Source organism: Paroedura picta, chromosome 2 (assembly GCF_049243985.1).
Source record: "Paroedura picta isolate Pp20150507F chromosome 2, Ppicta_v3.0, whole genome shotgun sequence".
Classification (NCBI taxonomy): Eukaryota; Metazoa; Chordata; class Lepidosauria; order Squamata; family Gekkonidae; genus Paroedura; species Paroedura picta.
The window spans coordinates 42,353,675-42,374,295 of record NC_135370.1 but is presented as its reverse complement, the minus strand read 5'-3'; the positions used below and the strand labels follow the sequence as shown (position 1 = coordinate 42,374,295).

The following is a 20,621-nucleotide window of genomic DNA, read 5'->3' as shown; positions in this document are numbered from 1 at the left end:
GTTTTGTTGTACTTTATCTATGTTCCCCTTTGTGTGTCCTAATCGTAATTGCTTTTGGCCCCCCCCCACAATAAATGCTGCCTTGTATTTACAAGGCAGGAGGAGGGAAGTCATACTGTCATATGTGAACCAGTTGCATGTGTGACCTGATTTTACTGGGAAGTTAAAATGAGAGAGAGAGAGAGAGAGAGAGAGAGAGAGAGAGAGAGAGAGAGAGAGAGAGCCTCTCAGCATGACTCATAACAGGATATTATTGAAGTCTCTGTTTCAAAAGACATCATTAGAGATCATGGGCTCCCTCTGTCAGCAGCTGTCCTGCTTATAAAACATTCCCTCTTGAATTCCACAGAAAAAGAGCCCTGCTGGATCAGACCTATGGTCCCTCCAATCCAGCATCTTGCCTCACCAGTTCCTCGAGTCTAGAGGTCCACCAGCAGAGCATTAGAGGCTGAGGCTTTCTCCTGATGTCACTTCCTGGTATTGGTGTACAGAGGTTTGCTGCCTCTGAATGTGGCACTTCCCTTTAGTTACCATGGCAGGTAGCCCATAGATCTATCCTCAATGAAGCTGCCTAACCCTCTTCTAAAACCTTCCTTGCCTATGGCCATCACTAAAGCTTCTGGCAGCAAGTTCTGCTTTTTAAAAACATATATATATATATTATTTTCAAAGAAAAATAGACACAGAAGAGAAAAAAGAAATTATACATAGCATCATTCATTATACAATACATGTATATAATATGGATTAATAGACATTTGCATTATTGCCTGCTCTTCAAATTCTAACATGTCACCTCATATATTTCTCTTCCAAATCTTAACATTATTAAATATCTAATAGAGCTTATTGCTGTATTATCATCACTAGATGTAAAGCCCATTGTTCTTAGGAATACAATGGGTGTTAGCATTGGTGCTGGTGGGCCCGGTGGGCTCCTTTCCTCTCCCCCTCCCCCCTGAGGTCCTGGCTTCAGACACCACCACTTTTCCACTCCACTGCATAAATAGTGCTAGCAGAAGTCACCATGTATTGAAATGTCTCTTCCAATGCTTTTGGTAGTTGATTAGGTAATAGTCCCAATAGCACAATTCTTAGGGTCTATAAGAAAATTAAATTGTCTAAAACATTTTTTACATTGATTTTTTTTGCGTCTGATAAAAAGTTCCTGTTATTTCCAGTGTTTTCCATTATAATTTTTGTCCATTTTTTAACATATATATTTTAATTTTTTTGAAAAAATAATAGATGAGATGACCATATATAGTTATGTTGATGTCAGGGTCCGCCGGGTCTTTGCCACGCTTCGGGTCCGCCACGTTGTTCGGTGAGGGAGACCCGGGACTAGACGGCTTTATCTGTAGGAAACAGCGTCTCAGAATGGAGTCGGTATTCTCTCTCCCGCTCCTGGGTTCAGGGTAGTTCCTTCACTACGCCTCCAACCCCGTCTCCTCATTGACGCTTCCTTAAGTAGCCTCTCTAGCCCCTGTCTCCACCCTCCGGGCTTCTCCGGCGGACCTCGCCCTTCCGGGACTCCGCATCTCTCCGCCACCGCCCCGCCCTGGGTTTCTCCCTTGCTCTCCCCGCTGGTACTGACTGCCCCCGTGCTACCGTTTCCCCCACCCCTGGCGAACTGATTCCCCACATCACTTTATGTAAGTTTCGTATCCAAAGAGGGTCTGTCGGGATCTCTTCCTCTGTATCTCCCTTTCTTAGGTTTCCGCTCCTGTCCGCACGCTCCTTCTCCAGACCCCCCGCGCTGCCCAAACTAGTCGTTCTCGACAGTTGATCTGCCCCCCCCATGGCCAATAATTGGCCTGTGGGGTTAGAAAGAGGAGGAGTCCTGGTCATAAAAATCCTTGCTGGCTGAGGCTCATTGCACATATAGTGGCTGGAGACCAGAGAGATTATTTGCATTTTTATTTAACTTTATGGGGGGGATGGCTGGGGATGACAGAGCAGTGGATGTCTGCCCCAGCCCTGTTCCTGGGCCAGTGGAGTAGGCTGCTGGGTCATTTCTGGCATTGGGAGGGTGATGGAGCATGATGTCATATCTGGTGGGAATGTCTGTGTGATGTCACTCCTGGTGATGTGTGACTTCCAGGGGCATGTCAGGGAGGTGTAGTCTGCTGACATCAATCTTGGGGTTTCCTGAAGCCTGAAGAATATTTCAGAGGTTTCTCAACAATAAAAAGGTTATAAAATCATTTTTGTTTCTCGTCATTTTATCATAATAAATTTCTGTTGGAGAGACCTTGGAGGGCTCAGTGTTCCTTCATGGAAACCATACTCTCGGAAGTCCATCTCTAATGATATGACTTTTTTCTTGCCATTTTTGTCAATTCCTTTATCCATCAGTAATTATGTAAGCCTTCTAAGTTTGCTGATTTCAGTGTCACTATACTTGGTTTGGGATCTTTAATCTAATCTGTAATCCAGACCAAGACGGCTGCTTGGAAATATATGTTTGGGACTGCCAGACCTCCTCTCTTTTTTTCATTTTGGGGTAATCTCAAGTTTTCCTTTGGTTTCTTGCCATTCCACATAAATTTGTTTATCTCTCATTGCCACTCTGACAAGATTTGTGTGTGTGTTTGTGTGTGTGTGTAGGCAGCATTTTAAATAAAAGGAACTTTGGAAGTATGTTCATTTTTATTGCTGAAATTCTGCCCAGCCAGGAGTTTTTAAACCTTTTCTTTCTTAATAAATCAGCTTGTATCAGTTTCCAGATCTTCTGATAATTATTTTTAAGAATACTGCAATTTTGTCCCATCTCATTTATTTTCAGATAACATGATAGGATCAGTAATTAGTGTGCCTTTTGTAGTTGTTATAACATTTCCCTCTTTTTGTTGTATTAAAAGTTTTCTCAGGATTTTTGCCTTTTTCCTGTTCATTTTCTATCCTGAGAGGAATCCAGATTCTTCTATAGGTTCCATTGCATAATGTAGCAATTCTTGAGGCTCTAGAACTGTTAATATTCTTCTTTTATTTTAATCTTAAAAAGTATCTCACGAGTCATTAACGCAAGCATCACGAGTAGGCATTGCCACCATAAAAACGATTTAAGCAGCTGCTTAAATTTTAACATTTCACTTTTGTAACTAAGATTGACATAACAAAAGAAATTTGTTTTTTTGGAGGATCATTGTCATATGTTGAATGTATGAGACTCTTAAGTCAGCTTTTCTCAACCAGGGTTTCGTGATACCCTGGGGTTTCTTGATAACCCTGGAAGTGTTTCTTGAATGGGTAGGTAGGAGTTAAATTTGATAAACATTTATCAGGTGATATGACCTTATATGGTCATGTTGACCCATTTCCCCCCCCCCATGACAAATTATGGGCCTGGTGGGGGTGGGAAGGGGAGGGGTCCTGGGTGGGTATGTATACATCTATGCTTCCCAACCATATTCTGCATGATCACACCACTTCTAGATTTTCTCAAAGCCTGAAGAATGTTTCAGGAGGTTCTCAAGTGTAAAAAAGTTAAAAAAGGCAGCTCTAAGGGAACAATTCTAACCAGGCATACTCAGAAGTATCATTTTATTTAATGGGGCCTCAGGAAAGTGTTTGTAGAACTGCTGCCTGAATCAGTCCAGGAAGCACTCTGAAAGAACCACTCTAGTCATTTTATAATTTCTAGCAGAGCAGCCTCCCCCCTGCTATAGGCTGAGCAAAAGTTTCTTTTCTGAGAATCAGCCCTGGGAACCCATCAACTCAGCCCTTAACTTTGAAGGCTGCCACAGTGCTGACGCCTGCGACAGCTAGTTGCTCTCCTGTGCTCTCTCAGTAAAGAAAATAAATGTTTAAAAAGAGATTCTACTTCAGAAAGCTGAGAGTATAGCAACTGCTCTGGTCTGGAGCCCATAGCAACATCGTGCACTGTCTACCAATTAGAGAATGGCATGCTGTCAAATCCCCCGTATCAGCTGTATATGTAAGTAGCCAACCAATGCATGCCAACACTGGCTCACTGGCTTGCCATCAGTCCCACACAAAATAGAACAAGGGGGGGGGAAACATAGGAGAGACAGCACCTCCCAGAGTAGGAAGAACCGTGGCATGACAAATAGGACCTCTGTAATTACCACACTCCTGAGAGCTCCACAGATGGGGTTTTCATTCCCTCCTACACACATTTCCTTTTGAGAGATGGACACATAGGGAAGGGAGCATGGGGTTGGATCCAGCCAGCCTTTTCTCACAGTTTCACCAACTTTCCTCCTTACTCAAGTCTTTGATACATCTGCTTTTGTCCATACAGGTCCTCAGCATAGCCTTTTTGATGGTCAGTAGGGACCCTCACCATCCCTGGTTAAGAAGCTGGTTGGATCCAACCCATGGCCTCTCTAATCCTAGGATCCAAATTCCTCTGCGGCTCACTTGACGGGGGAATCTGCTAATCAAAGTCCAGGCCATCCACAGGTCTGGTACTCCTATGATGCAAATTCCTCTGCGGCTCACTTGACGGGGGAATCTGCTAATCAAAGTCCAGGCCATCCACAGGTCTGGTACTCCTATGATGCAAATTCCTCTGCGGCTCACTTGATGGGGGAATCTGCTAATCAAAGTCCAGGCCATCCACAGGTCTGGTACTCCTATGATGCAAATTCCTCTGCGGCTCACTTGATGGGGGAATCTGCTAATCAAAGTCCAGGCCATCCACAGGTCTGGTACTCCTATGATGCAAATTCCTCTGCGGCTCACTTGATGGGGGAATCTGCTAATCAAAGTCCAGGCCATCCACAGGTCTGGTACTCCTATGATGCAAATTCCTCTGCGGCTCACTTGATGGGGGAATCTGCTAATCAAAGTCCAGGCCATCCACAGGTCTGGTACTGCACAACAGGAAAATCCCCAGAACTGCCTTTTTATGCAAGACAAGGGGGAGCATAGACGCCAGGTCAGCAACGAGAGGCTACACAACTGTACATTCTCAGAAGGGGTTTCTGTCATCTGTAATAGCTCAGCAGGAAAAACCTCTCATGAGAAATTGGAGAAAGGATTACGTCCTTGCCAGCAAAATGCTGGTCAGCAGCAGAACAGAAGCAGGAGGAGAGTCTAGAACCCAGCCCATACCCGGTGGGATATTCCTGTAAAAAGAGCCAATTAGACACACACCAGGAAAATTGGACACGGTGTGAGGTATTTGGAATCTCTTTTGCACTTCTGCCAGCACTTGCCATGTATGAAAGGTCAGGAAGGAAGGTAAAGAAAAACATAATGCTGTTTAGGCTTAGTATCCATCAAGGCTCTGATTCAAGTCCCACATGGAGTTAGCTTCCCAGGGAAGAGTCCCGGGTATACCTGAGATGTTCCCATTTTTTGCTTGTCTGTCCCAGATTGTAATCACCTTGCTCTATGCTTTCTGAGAGAGCCAATATGGTACAGTGGTTATGGTCTAAAAGTCCCCATTTTGCCATAGAAGCTTCCTGGGTGACTTGGAGCAGTCACTCTCTCTCCACCTAACCTGCCTTTCAGAGTTGTTGCTATGAAGATAAAACGGAGAATAGAAAAATGAGGTTTGTCCACCTCTTGTATAGAAAAGTGGGTGGTAAATATCTCAATTATACCACATAAAATTATGACTGTGCTATCCAGTGACATGCTGTTGCTCTGACTGGCCCTCAGAGGGAGGGCCTTCACCTTGTGGGTCACTCAGAGGGGCTGGCACACCATCAGGAAGCACCAACATATGCACTCACTGGGAGGGCCCTTCCCCAATGAGAGCCAATCACAGGCTTGGTTATTCTCCCATGGCACTCAACCCAGACCACGCATTCTCTGCCAACATCTACTGGTGTTCCATGGGAATTGAATGCTACTGAATGCTACTGTTTTAAACTCTTTTTAATTAGTTACCGTTTTAAATGTTATATAATGTTGTTAACTCCCCCAAGCCAGCTTGCTGGGAGTGGTGGTCATATAAGTGCAACTGAGAATAAATAAATTTGACTTGACTTTGACTAAATAATTTTTTGGCGGATCCTTCCTTAAGAATTGGCAATACATTGCTCTTCTCCAAACTTCTGATAAGAAGCTAGTTTTAATGCCAAGTCGAATATATTTGTCATTTGAACAGCATTTTCCCCTTTGAACCTGGACATTTTTACTATTTATTTATTTAAAATTTTTGCATGCAGCCACCTCAGAGACTTGCTTCAGGAGGCCGATGGTGTTAAAGTATAAAATCATAAAACATTAAAATCATTATAATTACCAGAAGACCCAGCTGATAATACCCAGCATATAAAATAAAAACACTATGTCAGGGAATTCAGTAGTCTGAAGCAATCTCTCCTAGATGCAGGTTTACTAACTCAGTTCAACTGAGGCTTTCCCCCCCCCCCTGTTTATTTCTTAGCTCCTTCAGTCCTTGTCACCCGCTTGATTCCTGTTATTTCCCCCCCTTTATCCCAAATTATTGGTTTCAGGCCTGTAATTATTAGTCAGGAATCTAGAACTTGAATCTTTCTTCACAGATGCATTTTCTTCCACTTTCTTTCCTTTCTACAGTAGTAAGTGGCTGTTTCAACTAATATCTGCAAATGTCTCCTGGGAGTTTCCTGATCTTTAATTTCTCTTCAGACTTCTGCTGTGAACTTGTTAAATCCATGCCACCCCCAACTGCAACCAGTTTTAGTCCCAGTGTATTTAATTGTGTCTATTTTCCCCTCTTGGCTTGGAAAGTGGAACAAAGAAAAAAGACAGTAAAGCTGGGTGTTAAATTGTTTTGGCAAAGATGGTTCAGGCCTAAAAAACCAGCCAAATAAATGTTGTAATGTGCAGTGTGCATAATTGAGCAGAATATAAAGGGTGTCCAGCAGGGGGCATTGGAGGCGATGTAGGATAGGAACTTCCTGGTGATTGTCAGATTATCTCCTCCAGTGTTCTGACTGGCTCGACAGGAGCCATCTTGCTTTTTGAACACACTTCCTCCCTGCTTGTCTCCAGAACAGTTGTTGAACAAAAGAATAATGGCAGACAAAAGTTAGTTAGACTGTAGGTCTGCCTCTCTTTCCAAATACGCTTGTAACCTGTATCCTGTTTTATAGGTCACAGAACTTTGTTCATCTCTCTCTTTCTCTACATAGTTGTTTCTCTTCATAAATAAAACTATTTCTATTCTTTAAGCAGCCTGGTGCTTTGCACTGTCTGCTTATTTAGACTCTGCCAACAAGAAATACCCCACTCACAAGAGTTTATCTGGCTTAAAGGAAGAGTCATGGTTAGAACTTTTATTTTACTACAGAAGTAAAGGGCAAAGTCTGCTCAACCAGAAGTTCTGCATATGTGTTGAAGCATGTACAGAGCACTAGTTGGGTTTGGGCAAGGTGATGAACCTGTTGTTAAAGAGCCTGAGGAAAGGAGAGGCCGTTATGCGGTAGACTAGAGACTGCCTTTCCTGTCTTCCTCATCTTGCCTTTCTGCAGGCTGACCATAGGGTTGCCAGACTCCAGGTGGGTTCTGGAGACCTCCCAGTATTACAACTTATCTCTAGACCAGGGGTAATCAAACTGCGGCCCTCCAGATGTCCATGGACTACAATTCCCAGGAGCCCCTGCCAGCAAATGCTGGCAGGGGGCTCCTGGGAATTGTAGTCCATGGACATCTGGAGGGCCGCAGTTTGACTACCCCTGCTCTAGACAATAGAGGTCAGTTTCTCTGGAGAAAATGTCTGCCTTGAAGGGTAGACTCTGGTATTGTACTTGATGAGGCCCCTCCCCTCTCCCAATCCTGTTCTTACTCGCCCAAACTCCAGGTTTTAGCCCAGAATTGACAGCCCTAGCTGACCATGATACGTACCATTCCTCCAGGAACATCCTGTCTGTCCTAATAAATGCTTCACTAATTAAAGAAGACCTGAGTACTGTATTTGCCGGCGTATAAGACGACTGGGCGTATAAGACAATCCCCCAACATTTCCACTCAAAATATAGAGTTTGTTACATTACATTACTGTACTATGGGCCACTATGGGCAGCTATGTCTAGCCCAACTTGAAGTGCATCCGGCGTATAGGACGACCCCCCCCCCCACTTGGAGGCATGTTTTTCAGGGGGGAAAAGTAGTCTTATACACCAGCAAATACTGTATTTAAAGAAAACAAACCACAGTCCATACAGTTATGTGTGATTTGTCCTTCCCCCTCAAAATAGCACGGAAAACCTTTTTCTCTTAAATGTTGTCTCTTAAGCATTGTTTTGATCAGTGCAGTTGGTTTCCTTAACCCAATAAGCCCGTGAGGAGATTATTAAAAATTAAAAGCAGGGAGACGGCCGTTCCAGTTCATCACCTGTGAAGGAGTGGGGGAGTGAAGGAAGGAGACCAGTGTTTTAATGGCTTGCTCAGGAGCTTGTTTATTTCTATTTCTGCAGAGGATTCTTGTCAACCCCAAGTGTTGATGCCTTTTGATAAATGATGCCTTACCGTACTATGTTGCCCCTGCTGGAGTCCCCGTAGGAATTCTAGAGGACACAGTGTTTCAATTAAGTATAGTTTACTTGCGGGAGAAATGGGAAAATTGACAGTATCTGAATCTATACCGGCTATTAAGAGACCTGGAAAGAAACAGAACTGAGGATTTCCGTCCGAAAAGCGCGTTTTTTCCTGAAACATTTTTTACTTCCTTAATTTTACTTCCTTAATTATACCACATTTACCTCAGCCATGGCCAATCCATCAAGTACTTATGCTAAGGTGGTGTTTCCCCCTTCTCCTGCCCTGTTCAGCTTTTCAGCTTCGGCCTGCAAAATGACATCCATTTTAATATTTCACTACGAAACTTCTTTCCCATCTCTCTCATTCTACCGTTTCCCCCCTGCAGAGCTTCCGCCTCCTAGTTTAATGCGTCGTAATTGTTTCGACACTATTGACCGGACACTGCCTCTCTTTCCAAATACGCTTGTAACCTGTATCCTGTTTTATAGGTCACAGAACTTTGTTCATCGGCGTTCACGTCCCACTGGGAGGAAGGAAAAGCCATCGACGTCATAGGCACCGTGGACACAAACACAGAAAGAGAGACAGAGAACGGGATTCGGGGTTAGAAGATGGGAGAGAGTCTCCTTCATTTGGTAAGAGTTTCTGTTTTGTTTTTTTTAAAGCTTATGCCATTTGTGAATGGTGCATACCAAAGTGATGTGGTTGATTTCTGGGAATGTTTCTGGGCTGTTTTCAAGGCAGACATTAATACAATCAGATGTGGAGGTCAACAGAGGATGATTGATAATGTTCAGACAATCCTTGGTATGTGGAAAGGACTGCAGCTGATGCACTAACCAAAAGAGGCAGAAGACCCTTTTGGCTTCTGCTGATACCTGAACCTTCAGCAGTAGGGGGCCCAAGAGTGCTTTCAAGGTATACACCTGATTCCTAATGTAATCACAGCTGGCATGCTCATGGCCTAGAATAGAATATTACCACTCTATGCAGAAGAATGAAACATACATGCAATTAGGGCTTACCTAATTTGAGTCTTGCATGGGAGGGGTAAAAATGAAAGCTCTAACTGGCCCTAGGTGTGTCCTTACTTTGCCTAGCTAGGGGAGGAATGACATGGAGCCAAGCTATTTGCCTTCCTGTCCCTGTCCCCTGGTGTTAGCCATTCTCTATGAGTGCTCTATGACCCCCTGGGGGGGGGCCTGGTACATTTGAAGGGGGCCATATACTGAAAAATGGGGTCCCCAAAGGGTTTATGGGGGCCCTGGTAACTGAACCAATGAAATACTCCTTTTGTCACATATGATGTGACATTAATTGCTGGAAAGTTTGACCTTCGTCAAGGGAAAGAAAAAGAAATGATGTAATGCGTTATTTTGTGTGCAGTTGAATTAATGCATTCAAGGAAGCAAAAGAATGAACATGGTTCTCTTGGTCGAATATTCTAGAAATCTGTCTTGTGTATATATGAGAAGGTACGTTGAGTATAGTTAGTTGACTTTTAGCTTAGACCTTTTTCAGCCGAGTTCATTGTGCACGTGGCCAGCCCACTGCAAGGACCCTGGAACCTGAGAAGAGCTCCTGAAAGGACTGTGGCCAAAGAAAAAGAGTTGAGAACGGCTGCCATATTGAAGTCCAGACTTCTTATCTCATGTTACCATGTTGTGAAAGTGAGTTCAAAGATAGTTCCTATGCTAACTGAAGCTGCATTATAGCTTGTGCCTAGTTTTTACCATATGAGCCTCTTGTGGCGCAGAGTGGTAAGGCAGCGATATGCTGTCTGAAGCTGTCTGCCCATGAGGTTGGGAGTTCAATCCCAGCAGCCGGCTCAAGGTTGACTCAGCCTTCCATCCTTCCGAGGTCGGTAAAATGAGTACCCAGCTTGCTGGGGGGTAAACGGTAATGACTGGGGAAGGCACTGGCAAACCACCCCGTATTGAGTCTGCCATGAAAACGCTAGAGGGCGTCACCCCAAGGGTCGGACATGACTCGGTGCTTGCACAGGGGATACCTTTACCTTTACCTTTAGTTTTTACCATCTGGTATAGCAGCTGGCCTGTAATGCCTCCTAACTATGTGAAAGTTCTACCTTCCACAACATGTGTCCTCCTGGATATTATTTCCATCCATTTAAACCAGAATTTTCAGAAAAGGTGGTAACAAAATGGCTGGCATGGAGAGTGAGACCAATCACAAGGAATTGGTTGGTTCCATACCCTCTAAGTAGATTCCAAGGCCAGCATTCATCCTATGATCCAAGAGAACACTCCCTGCAGACACAAGGGTGTTCTAAAGCAGTGGTCCCCAACATTTTTATCACCAGGGACCACTCAACGCTTGACAGTTTTACTGAGGCCCGGTGAGTGGGGGTAGTTTACTCCTCTACTCTCAGCCACTGCCCTAACGCTCTCTGATCGCTATGGTAATGTTTAAACATCCCTTCAAAATAAGATACAGACACGCCACAACAATGAACATAAGGAACATTTTATTTTCATGGGAATTTTAACTCATGACAATGACAAATCAATGGGAACCCTGAGCTTGTTTCTCTGCAACGAGATAGTCCCATCTGGGAGTGATGGGAGACAATGACACCCAAAGTGTGTTGTAAAGGGCCGGGGGGGGATGAAGTAAAGGGCCACAGGTTGGGGATCGCTATTCTAAAGCATACCATCTACACCAGTGTAGTGCAAGAAAGCCAGAATTGACTGTCAGCTTTGGGGAAGAGATGATTTGGGGAAGTGGGCATCATGCTTAGAGGCACGATGTTTATTCATTTGCCTTTGAGATTAATTCCAGATTCACTTTAGCTTGTTTACTAGTTTATTGCTACTCCCTGCTTCCCAAACCTATATATCAGCTATATGCCCAATCCTCATTAGAGTACGCAGGAGAAAGAGGAATGTGTTGTTGTTGGCATCTGCCACAGGTTGGCCTGCGCACATGAGCAACATTCTATAGCCTGTGCTGGCACAAGGATTCTTATGAGAAGCTGAATATGCATCCAGAGCAGCCATTTTTTTGCAGTGTGCTATGTTTTCAGGTCACAGTGACCATTTTATCTACATGCGTTGTGAAATATGAGGATTATGGGCCTTCATAGTCTGTTATAAGCTTCTTTGAAGGTGCTGCTTGGTGCAAATGGCTGGAATTACATGGCCTTTCCCCCCTTTCCAGTCACTTTTTGGCAGCGGTAACCTAGAATGTTCCTGAAATGTGCGCCATGAGCTATTCCTGGAAAGCTCCTGTGAAGATATGTCCTTGCTTTACAGCAGAGTTGTCTTGCCAGATTTTTTTTCTTCCTGTTTTCTTCAGATTCTGGTTTTATTTACAAGCTGATGTGCACAACCCATTGGGTAAAAGTTTTTGCGCAACCCATTGGGTAAATGTTATAAATATAACAGTATCTGCTGTGGAAGCATGAAGGAATAATTTAATAGGACATTTTCTTCTTAAATTCCAGGCTAGTATACATTATTAACGGTTTGAGTAGGTGAATTCCTCTCTCCTGCCAGGCATTGGTGAAGTGGTTAGGAGTGCAGACTTCTAATCTGGTGAGCCAGGTTTGATTCCCTGCTCCCTCACATGCAACCAGCTGGGTGGCCTTGGACTTGTCACAGCACCGATCAAGCTGTTCTGACCAAGAAGTAATATCAGGGCTCTCTCAGCCTCACCTACCTCACAGGGGGTCTGTTGTGGGGAGAGGAAAGGGAGGGCAATTGTAAGTCCGCTTTGAGACTCTTTCTGGCAGAGAAAAGCAACATATAAGAACCGACTCTTCCTGTTCATTTTTCCTGACTTTCCTCCTCTGATGCAAACTGCACTCGGGGTTCTGTGCCTCGTAGACCAGCCTTCCTCAACTTCTTTACCATTGAGGAGCCCCTGAAAGATTTTTCAGGCTTTGTGAAACCCCAGAAGTGGCACGATTGTCCAGAATATGGTTGGGAAGCAGAGCTGTGTACGTCCCTTTCCCATCTCCTCCAAACCCATCATTGGTCATTTTGGGAGGGGAGGAAATGAGTCAGCATTGCCATATATGGTCATATCACCCAATAAATGCTTAACAAATTAAAAATATATTACAAATTAACTAATTCCCACCCATTTGGGAAACCCTTCCAGGGTCATCAAGAAACCCCAGGGTTTCAAGAAACCCTGGTTGATAAAGTCTGTCTTACATTGTGTGTGTGTGTGTGGTGGTTGAGGGGATTCTGAATTTACTGTAAAAGGATGGGTTGGATCGTAACCGCAGGTTTGCTGGTAGAACTTCTAACTGCAGAGTATAATTTTCACAGATCAGTCTTCCCATGGTGACCCAGAACCCAACTCCTGAGGGTGGGGAAGTCTGACTAGAGAAATTCCAGGCATTTGGGGGCGGTGCCTGAGGAGGGCAGAGTTTGTGGGGTTGGAGGTTACCTGGAATGTTATGCTATGGAGTCTGCCCTAGAAACCCGCCATTTCATCTACAGAAGCTGATATTTGTAGCCTAGAGATGAGTTATATTTCTATGACACTGTAGGCCAGGGGTAGTTGAACTGCGGCTCTCCAGATGTCCATGGACTACAATTCCCATGAACCCCTGCCAGCGTTTTCTGGCATTTGCTGGCAGGGGCTTATGGGAATTGTAGTCCATGGACATCTGGAGGGCCGCAGTTTGACTACCCCTGCTCTAGGCTTACCTAGAGTCACAAAAATGCTGCTCTGAATCAAACCACTATGTTTTATTAGCCCTCTCACCATGTAGACAATGTTTTCCTGAGCACATTTACCTGGGACTAAACTCCACTGAATACAGTGGGACTTACTACTGAGTAAAGCCGAAAAGGATTGTGCTGCTGTATGTCTGCTTTGTCTGTGGGGTTTTTGTCTCTACAAAAAAAGCATGTGATCCTTTGCATGAGCAAATGTTGTTCCCCACAGAAGTTCATGGTGGATCTTAATAATGGAGAGCCATTCCCTGCTTGGGCAATAGTGTAACTTGCTGTTCTGAAGAAAAAAGCACGCACAAGATGAAAATACTTTCGAAGTTATAATAAGCAGAGAGGTGAAACCGAAAACACTTGCTCGGAAACCATATCACATCACACCATTGCACAAAATATTATTCTAGCTTGTTTGAGAAGTGGAAGTGCCAATATAATTTTAGGTTGTGGAACACTCCTTACAAAAGCCTTTTCTTTTCAACTGGATTTTAAATTATACGTGTTAAAAGTGTGGAAGCAAAGTGTTAAGAAGGCTAGGGCTTTAGGAAAGGACTTTAAATCCCTAACATTTCTCACATTTTGTTTAAAAAAAAAAGGTGGACAGAAGCAAAATAAACCTTCAGTACGAATTAAGAGGGTAAAGAGTGGGCTGGGTCCCTGAGAAAGAAGAGGAATTCAAAACCGAGTGATTAAGCTGAATCTATTTTAGGCAAACTGCCATTATCCCAAGATCCTAAAAGTAGAGACAGAAATACATCCTCTCACACATTTCAAATCACCGAAAAGCAGATGCTCCTAAGCCAGGAAGTGCATTATTATTTTAAAGTATCTTACCAGTTTGCAAAAAGGAGAATTGCAGAGACAAAAAAAAACCAAGGACTAGAGCATACATAATGCATGATGCAAGTAATGGACACATATAAGTTATGGCCAAGTACCCCCTCACCTTTGTAACCATAAATAGCTGTAGGATACACAGGAGCAGGATTTGAGTCCAATAGCTCTTTAAAGAGCATCAAGATTTCCTAAGTTGAATCAGAATCCCTTTACTGGCATAAATCAAGATTTTCAAGTTTTTGAGCGTCGAAGCTCCCCTTTTCAGACTTTGACTCTTGAAAGCTTATACCAGGTTCTCCCAACTTTGCTTTAGGATGCTTAGGGCTGATCCTGCGTTGAGCAGGAGGGTGGACTAGATGGCCTGTATGGCCCCTTCCAACTCTATGATTCTATGATTCTAACCAAGGTTTTGTGAAACCCTGGGGTTTCTTGAGTGCCCTGGAAGGGTTTGCCAAAAGAGTTGATGTTATTTAATTTTTAATATATTTTTAAACATGGCAAACATTTATTGGGTGCTATGACCATATATGATCATGTCAACCTACCCACCCCCTCCCAAAATGGCCTATGATAGGCCTGGAGGGGGTGGGGAGGGGAGGGGCCCTGGGTGGGCGTGTATACAGCTCTGCTTCCCAACCATATTCTGCACAATCACACCACTCCTGGGGTTTCTTAAAGCCTGAAGAATATTTCAGAGGTTTCTTCGTGGTAAAAATGTTGAGAAAGGCTGACTTATACGCTGGAAATCATGTCGGTCTTTAAGTTGTTCCTAGATTTGAGTCTTGCTGTTCTACTGCAGACCCATTTATCTCTGGAATCTGTTAACCATTTTCATTATGCTGTAAGTTAGGTAGATATAGATACATTTATTTCGGTCAACGACCAGTACAAAATACAAAACAGTAAAACACTATGATTAAAAGTTCCGAAATATTTCCTGTGTTCAATAGATCGTTCCTAACCCTTATACATATATAGCCAGGCACTTCTACATTTAATTGTTAATCTTGCATATTTGGCAATGCTGTATGTTAATTTACCCTCACGCTTGCCTATATTGAGAGCCAGTTTGGTGTAGTGGTTAGGAGTGCGGACTTCTAATCTGGCAAGCCGGGTTCGATTCCGCACTCCTCCACATGCTGCCAGGTGGGTGACCTTGGGCTCCCCACTGCGCTTGATAAAGCTGTTCTGACTGGACAGTGATATCAGGGCTCTCTCAGCCTCACCCACCTCACAGGGTGTCTGTTGTGGGAGAGGAAAGGGAAGGCAATTGTAAGCCGCTTTGGGCCTCCTTCGGGTAGAGAAAAGCGGCATATAAGAACCAATTCTTCTTCTTCTTCTATAAGTATGAACTGATTACTTCCATTCCATGACATTTTATATGAGGAAGTGTCCGTGTGCATGAAAGTTCATACCTTGACTAAAACGTTATGGGTCTTAAAGGTTCCACTGGGCTCTAAATTTGTTGTACTGCAGACCAGTAGGACTATCAACTGGACTCTAGTTTCCTAGGATGAACAATTTTTTTTCAAGAGAGATGGCTGGTGCCCACCATGTGTTTTTAGAAAGAGGGCGGGGCCAAGTGAGGCTTTTGCTCACCAAGGCTTCTGATGGGCCATTGGAGTTTTGATTGGCAGTGCTGGTTTGGAAAAATGACGTTTTGGCAGCAGCTGTCATCACAAAACATGTGACTGAAAATGAGCTGTTTTGCTTCCTGTGGCAGCCATTTTTGTGGCTTCACCAACCACATACTTTTAGAATTCCAGAGATGTTACTGATCTCTTTCATTAGACACCAGTCTCTAGGAGAGTACTATGAATTAATTGTGTATGACTAATGAGGCCTTAGCAATAAGCTCTTTTAACCTGTTAGGAAGTTACTTAATGTATAATTTGACCAGCCTTTCTCAACTTTTTACCACTGAGAAACCCCATAAGTGGAATGATTGTGCAGAATATGGTTGGGAAGCTTAGCTCTGTCCTTGCCCACCCGGGTCCCCTCCCCTTCCCACCCCCTCCAGGCCCATCATTGGCTATTTTGGGAGTGGGGAAGCGAGTCAACATGACCATATATGGTCATATCCCCTCATAAATGTTTAACAAATTTTAAAAATATGTAAAAAACCCAATTAACTCTCACCCATTTGGGAAACCCTTCAAGGCCATCGAGTAGCCTGAATTTCACATATAAATTAACCATCCTCCACAACCAGGCAGACTGGAAAGTGACTGGCAATATTTGATGCTGAGCCTCATTATTCCTTATCAGCATGGTTTTCTCTTAACTTCTGGACATGGTACAAATTAAACATTTACACAGCACAAACTAAACATTGCTTTTATAGACCCATTATGCTTGGGCTGGAATGCCCATGCTGGCGGCTGCAGGGCATCGGAGAAAATCCCCGATTATGCACACCCCCGCCGCCAGCGCAGGCATAGCCCGGCCCAGGGCTATGGAAGGCCTGCGTTATGCGAACACGGGAACTTCCACAGTCCCCGGGATACTGTGGGCACTGGCAGGGGCTGGGGCGGGCAGGGCCGGCGCTGTACATAATTGACAGCGCCGGGCCTTTTGGCCCGCCCGGCCCCAACCTACGGTATCCCTGTAGGGACACCACTCGCCACTGTGAGCTCCACTGAGCTGCGGAGCCAGCAGGGGCATTCCCCTGCCCCCGCTGTAGCGTGTGGTGGGGGCCCAGCCCCTTCCCACTCCCACCCAGCCGCTGCCACTTCCACTGCCTGGCAGCATCTCGGGTTTCCTGGCACTGGTGTACAGCGTGTGTGCGCACGCTACGCCAGGGCATCCACATACTCTGGAGGAGACCCACCCCCGTACATACACGGGGAATGGCTGCCCCGCATCCTGCCCTGCCACAATGGTCGGTGGCTGCCTGGCATAGCAGCTGCTGTGCATAATGTTTCATCGAGTTGTAATGTAGTCACTTGTTTTTTCTATTATACTTTGATAGTCCGCTAATTGCCTTTTTCTTTTCTCTTTTATTCGAATCTGTCTAAAGTGGTGGGTTTTTAAAATTGGTAACTCTTGGAAATTCTAATCTCCCCCCACCCCTCACAGTAAATCTTTTCTTGTAGACAGAAGAACATCGGAGTGGGGGAGAGTTCTGTCCTTGCATACCAACATAACCAATGAGTCAGAATGTTAATTTTATCTCTCTTCTCCTAAATGGCAGATTTGCTCTCTTGATCCAGGGCTTCATCAAAGAATAAAGGGCTACTATATACAGGCTGGTAATTTGTTGATGGCTTTCTGAACCACTGGCCTTACCTTGAATCTGCTTAGGAGTGTGTTTATGTGGGTTCTGAATGGGGATTGTTAAATGCTTGGAGTGCCCTGTCACAGTGTGCTGCATGCAAAGACAACTATCCCCACTATAAACAGTGCTAATGATATTGTTTGAAATGAAAAGAAAAACAGAAGCAAGGACAGTATTGTTCAGGTCCACAGCCTCCCACAATACAAATGAAAGGTGAACAAGATACATATGCATTCATCACTCATGGTGATTCGTATGCATTCATATAGTTACCTTTCAGAAGTGTGGGGAAATTGGCAAGTCAGCTTTACCTTTTCTTCAAGAATAAAATGCAATTAAAAGGTGCTACAGCGGGATAGGTGATTAAGCAAGGAGGTGCACTGATGGTTTAGCAAGAGGGGAACTAGCAGTTTTGAGGAAGGGATATGAATTGGGGCAGGGGTATGACTTGGTGGTAGAACATCTGATTGGCATGTAAAAGTTCCCCTAGTTCAGTCCTTGACATCTCCAGTTAAAAATATCAGGACCTCCTGCCTGAGACCATGGAGAGCTACTGCTTTGATAGGCCATTGTTCTGATTCAGTAGTTCTGCTTACGTGTTGCAATAGAAGAAAAAAGTCTCAAGCTGGCGATGTCGAAGTGATTTAATGTTGAAAATATCAAAATGTTTAAAGCAATTTCAAAACAGATTCCCAGGTATATTCTGTTTTCACTTCCTTCATCAGTGAATTCTCAATATTGTAATCTCAGTCTTCTCTGATAATGTGACTGCTACAGAGGAATTGCACATAGTGATGTTAATATTAGTAGACCCCTCCAAATTTTAATTTATGCGACCAGTTTGGGATTGAATTATAGACCCAAGAAACTGTATGAGATTAAGTTATTTCCAATAAACATTATTTCCAACAAACATGCAGTCAATTCGCTGACCCTTTAAATCATCCTTTTAAAAAACATTTTAAAAACATTTCTGTTTATGCATGCGGTCTGATTCTATGTTTTTTAAAAGAGCAATTATGTATTCTAAACCATTCTGACTATAACTGTGGGAGGAGGCACTTCCTCCGTTGTGCTGCAAAGTCACCTGACCACCACTCTGTCACATGCTGCTTGCAGGGCCTTATGGGAATTGTAGTTCATGGACATGGAGACTTTTCCATGGGGAAACATAGGCCTAAACTACCACCTTTCCCCCTCTAAGGTATACTGTTCATCATAGAGAGTAGACAGGGTGGACCACAGCAGACCACAGACTCCCATGCAAACTTAAAGCCCCCACTGTACCATCCCTTCCCCTGTGAAGGTTTTTTTTAATCACTGGTGAGTCCAAAATAGGAGCCTCCTCATTCTGCTTCCTCATTCTCCTGCAACCTGGAACTTGCATTTCAGACCCCTCTGCTTCACCAACCTGATAAACTTTCAAACATGCTGGTCACTGATCAGAGGTAGAGCTTTGTAGTCTCAGGAGTGTTCATAGAAGGCTGTGGAAGAAATGCCATGCACACCACAGCGTAATCCTACTAATTTACATAGTACTTTGGCTCGGTTGCCAGGACAAATGGCATGTTCACTTGATTGCTGATAGAGGCAGAGAATCAGCATCAGATGCTTGACCTCCCATTGGTGGACGAGGGACTGCCAGCAGAAAAGGGGAGAAGACTGAAAACATGCTAACATTTATGCATCAAAAAAGCATCACACAAGAAAAGTCACTGCAAAGCTAGTTTCAGATACTGTGCTTAAAAAAAAAACAGTCGACCCTATGAGGAGGGGCTGGCATGTATGATCAAAAATAACACGATAGGTTTCACACAGCAAAAACAGTCCCTTGTGCAGAAATAAAAATAATAATGTATTTTCGGGCATGCTTTTTGCAAGGTTTCTTGCCATGCTTAATACTCCCTGGATAGCCCATGGCAGCCTGATCTTATCAGATCTCAGAAGCTGAGCAGGATTGGCCCTGGCTACTATTTGAAGGGAGGCCACCAAGGAATACCAGGGTTGTGATGTGGAGTCAGGTGAAGGTAAACTATCTCTGACCATCTTTTGCCTTGAAAACTGTATGGGGTCATTGTAAGTTGATTTTCAAAGTAAGTGAGAAATGGAGGTGGTTTGCCATTGCCCTACTCTGTGGATCCTTCCCTGATTGTCTCCCATCTAAGTACGGACCCTGTTTAGCTTCCAAGATCTTATTTGACCAGGTTATATCATGCCGTCTTCCCTCCTATGTACTTTTAAATCTAGTTAGTTTAATGATACTTTTATGATGTATGTTTTATTCATGTGATTGACTGTAATGGCCCTTGGCTATATATAGTAAATGCGTCGTACCTATTCCACCAAGTTATTTCGCATTTTGCCATAACCATTGCATTAGTCCTTATACTGGATAATGTGCAGATTCCATTTATCTGAGAACATAGTCACCATTTATTTTCCCAAAGAACAAATGCAGAAACTATTTAATTGGGAATACAATTGCTAGAGCCACCTTATTTAAGTATATCACTTGTGAACTTATACTTGTCAAAAATCTTCAGTGAAGTAAAATTACAGTATTTGCTGGCGTATAAGACTACTTTCCCCCCCTGAAAAACATGCCTCCAAGTGTGGGGGGGTCGTCCTATATGCCGGGTGCACTTCAGTTGGGATAGACATAGCTGCCCACAGTGGCCCATAGTACTATATTTTGAGTGGAAATGTTGGGGGGTCGTCTTGTATGCCCAGTCATTTTATACGTCGGCAAATACGGTAATAGTTTTATATCAAACTTGAAGATACCGAAGATATCAGAAGAAGATAAAGCTACCTTAAAGCAGTCTATAAACATAAACAAGATTAAAGAAATTGTTAAGAAATTCTCAAAGAATGTAGGTTCAGGGTTTGACGAATTGACTCCTGAGTTCCACCAGAGTTTTGTAGATGTGATTACAAAACCTTTAATATTGGCTATAAACAAAATCTTTGCTATACAATCATTACCAACATCATGGACTTAATCCAAAATTATAGTAGAAGGACCCAATACAGTTAGGCTCGTGTCCACCTACTGGCCTAATTGAATTATAAAATAATTACTTCAACATTAGCAAATAGAGTCATATCTAGATACATTAATAAGGAACAATCAGGTTTATTTGTTTATTTATTTAGATTTTTATACCGCCCTTTCATAAGGCTCGTCCCTGGGTATTCAGCAGCAACAAATACTAGGAAATTTATTAGCTTAAACGATTAAGTTAAAAAAGAAAATCTCAAGGCTACAGTTGTATTTTTGGATGCAGAAGAGCCTTTCAGTTCAATTGAGCATACATTTCTTTTGGAATGTTTAGAGGCTTATGGGGCTAGAGAAC

The 20,621-nt window shown here is 43.5% G+C and overlaps 1 protein-coding gene across 7 annotated transcripts in view; it reads left to right on the top strand.

The window, feature by feature from the left end:
* The window catches only part of SLC4A10 (solute carrier family 4 member 10), a 229,573-nt gene that overhangs the window by 98,789 nt on the left and 110,163 nt on the right, over positions 1-20,621 (top strand). For all 7 annotated transcript variants that reach the window (XM_077319908.1, XM_077319911.1, XM_077319907.1 and 4 more), the window contains exon 3: positions 8,934-9,080. In XM_077319908.1, the coding sequence (XP_077176023.1) occupies positions 8,934-9,080 (147 nt within the window). The remainder of the gene's footprint in view (positions 1-8,933; positions 9,081-20,621) is intronic.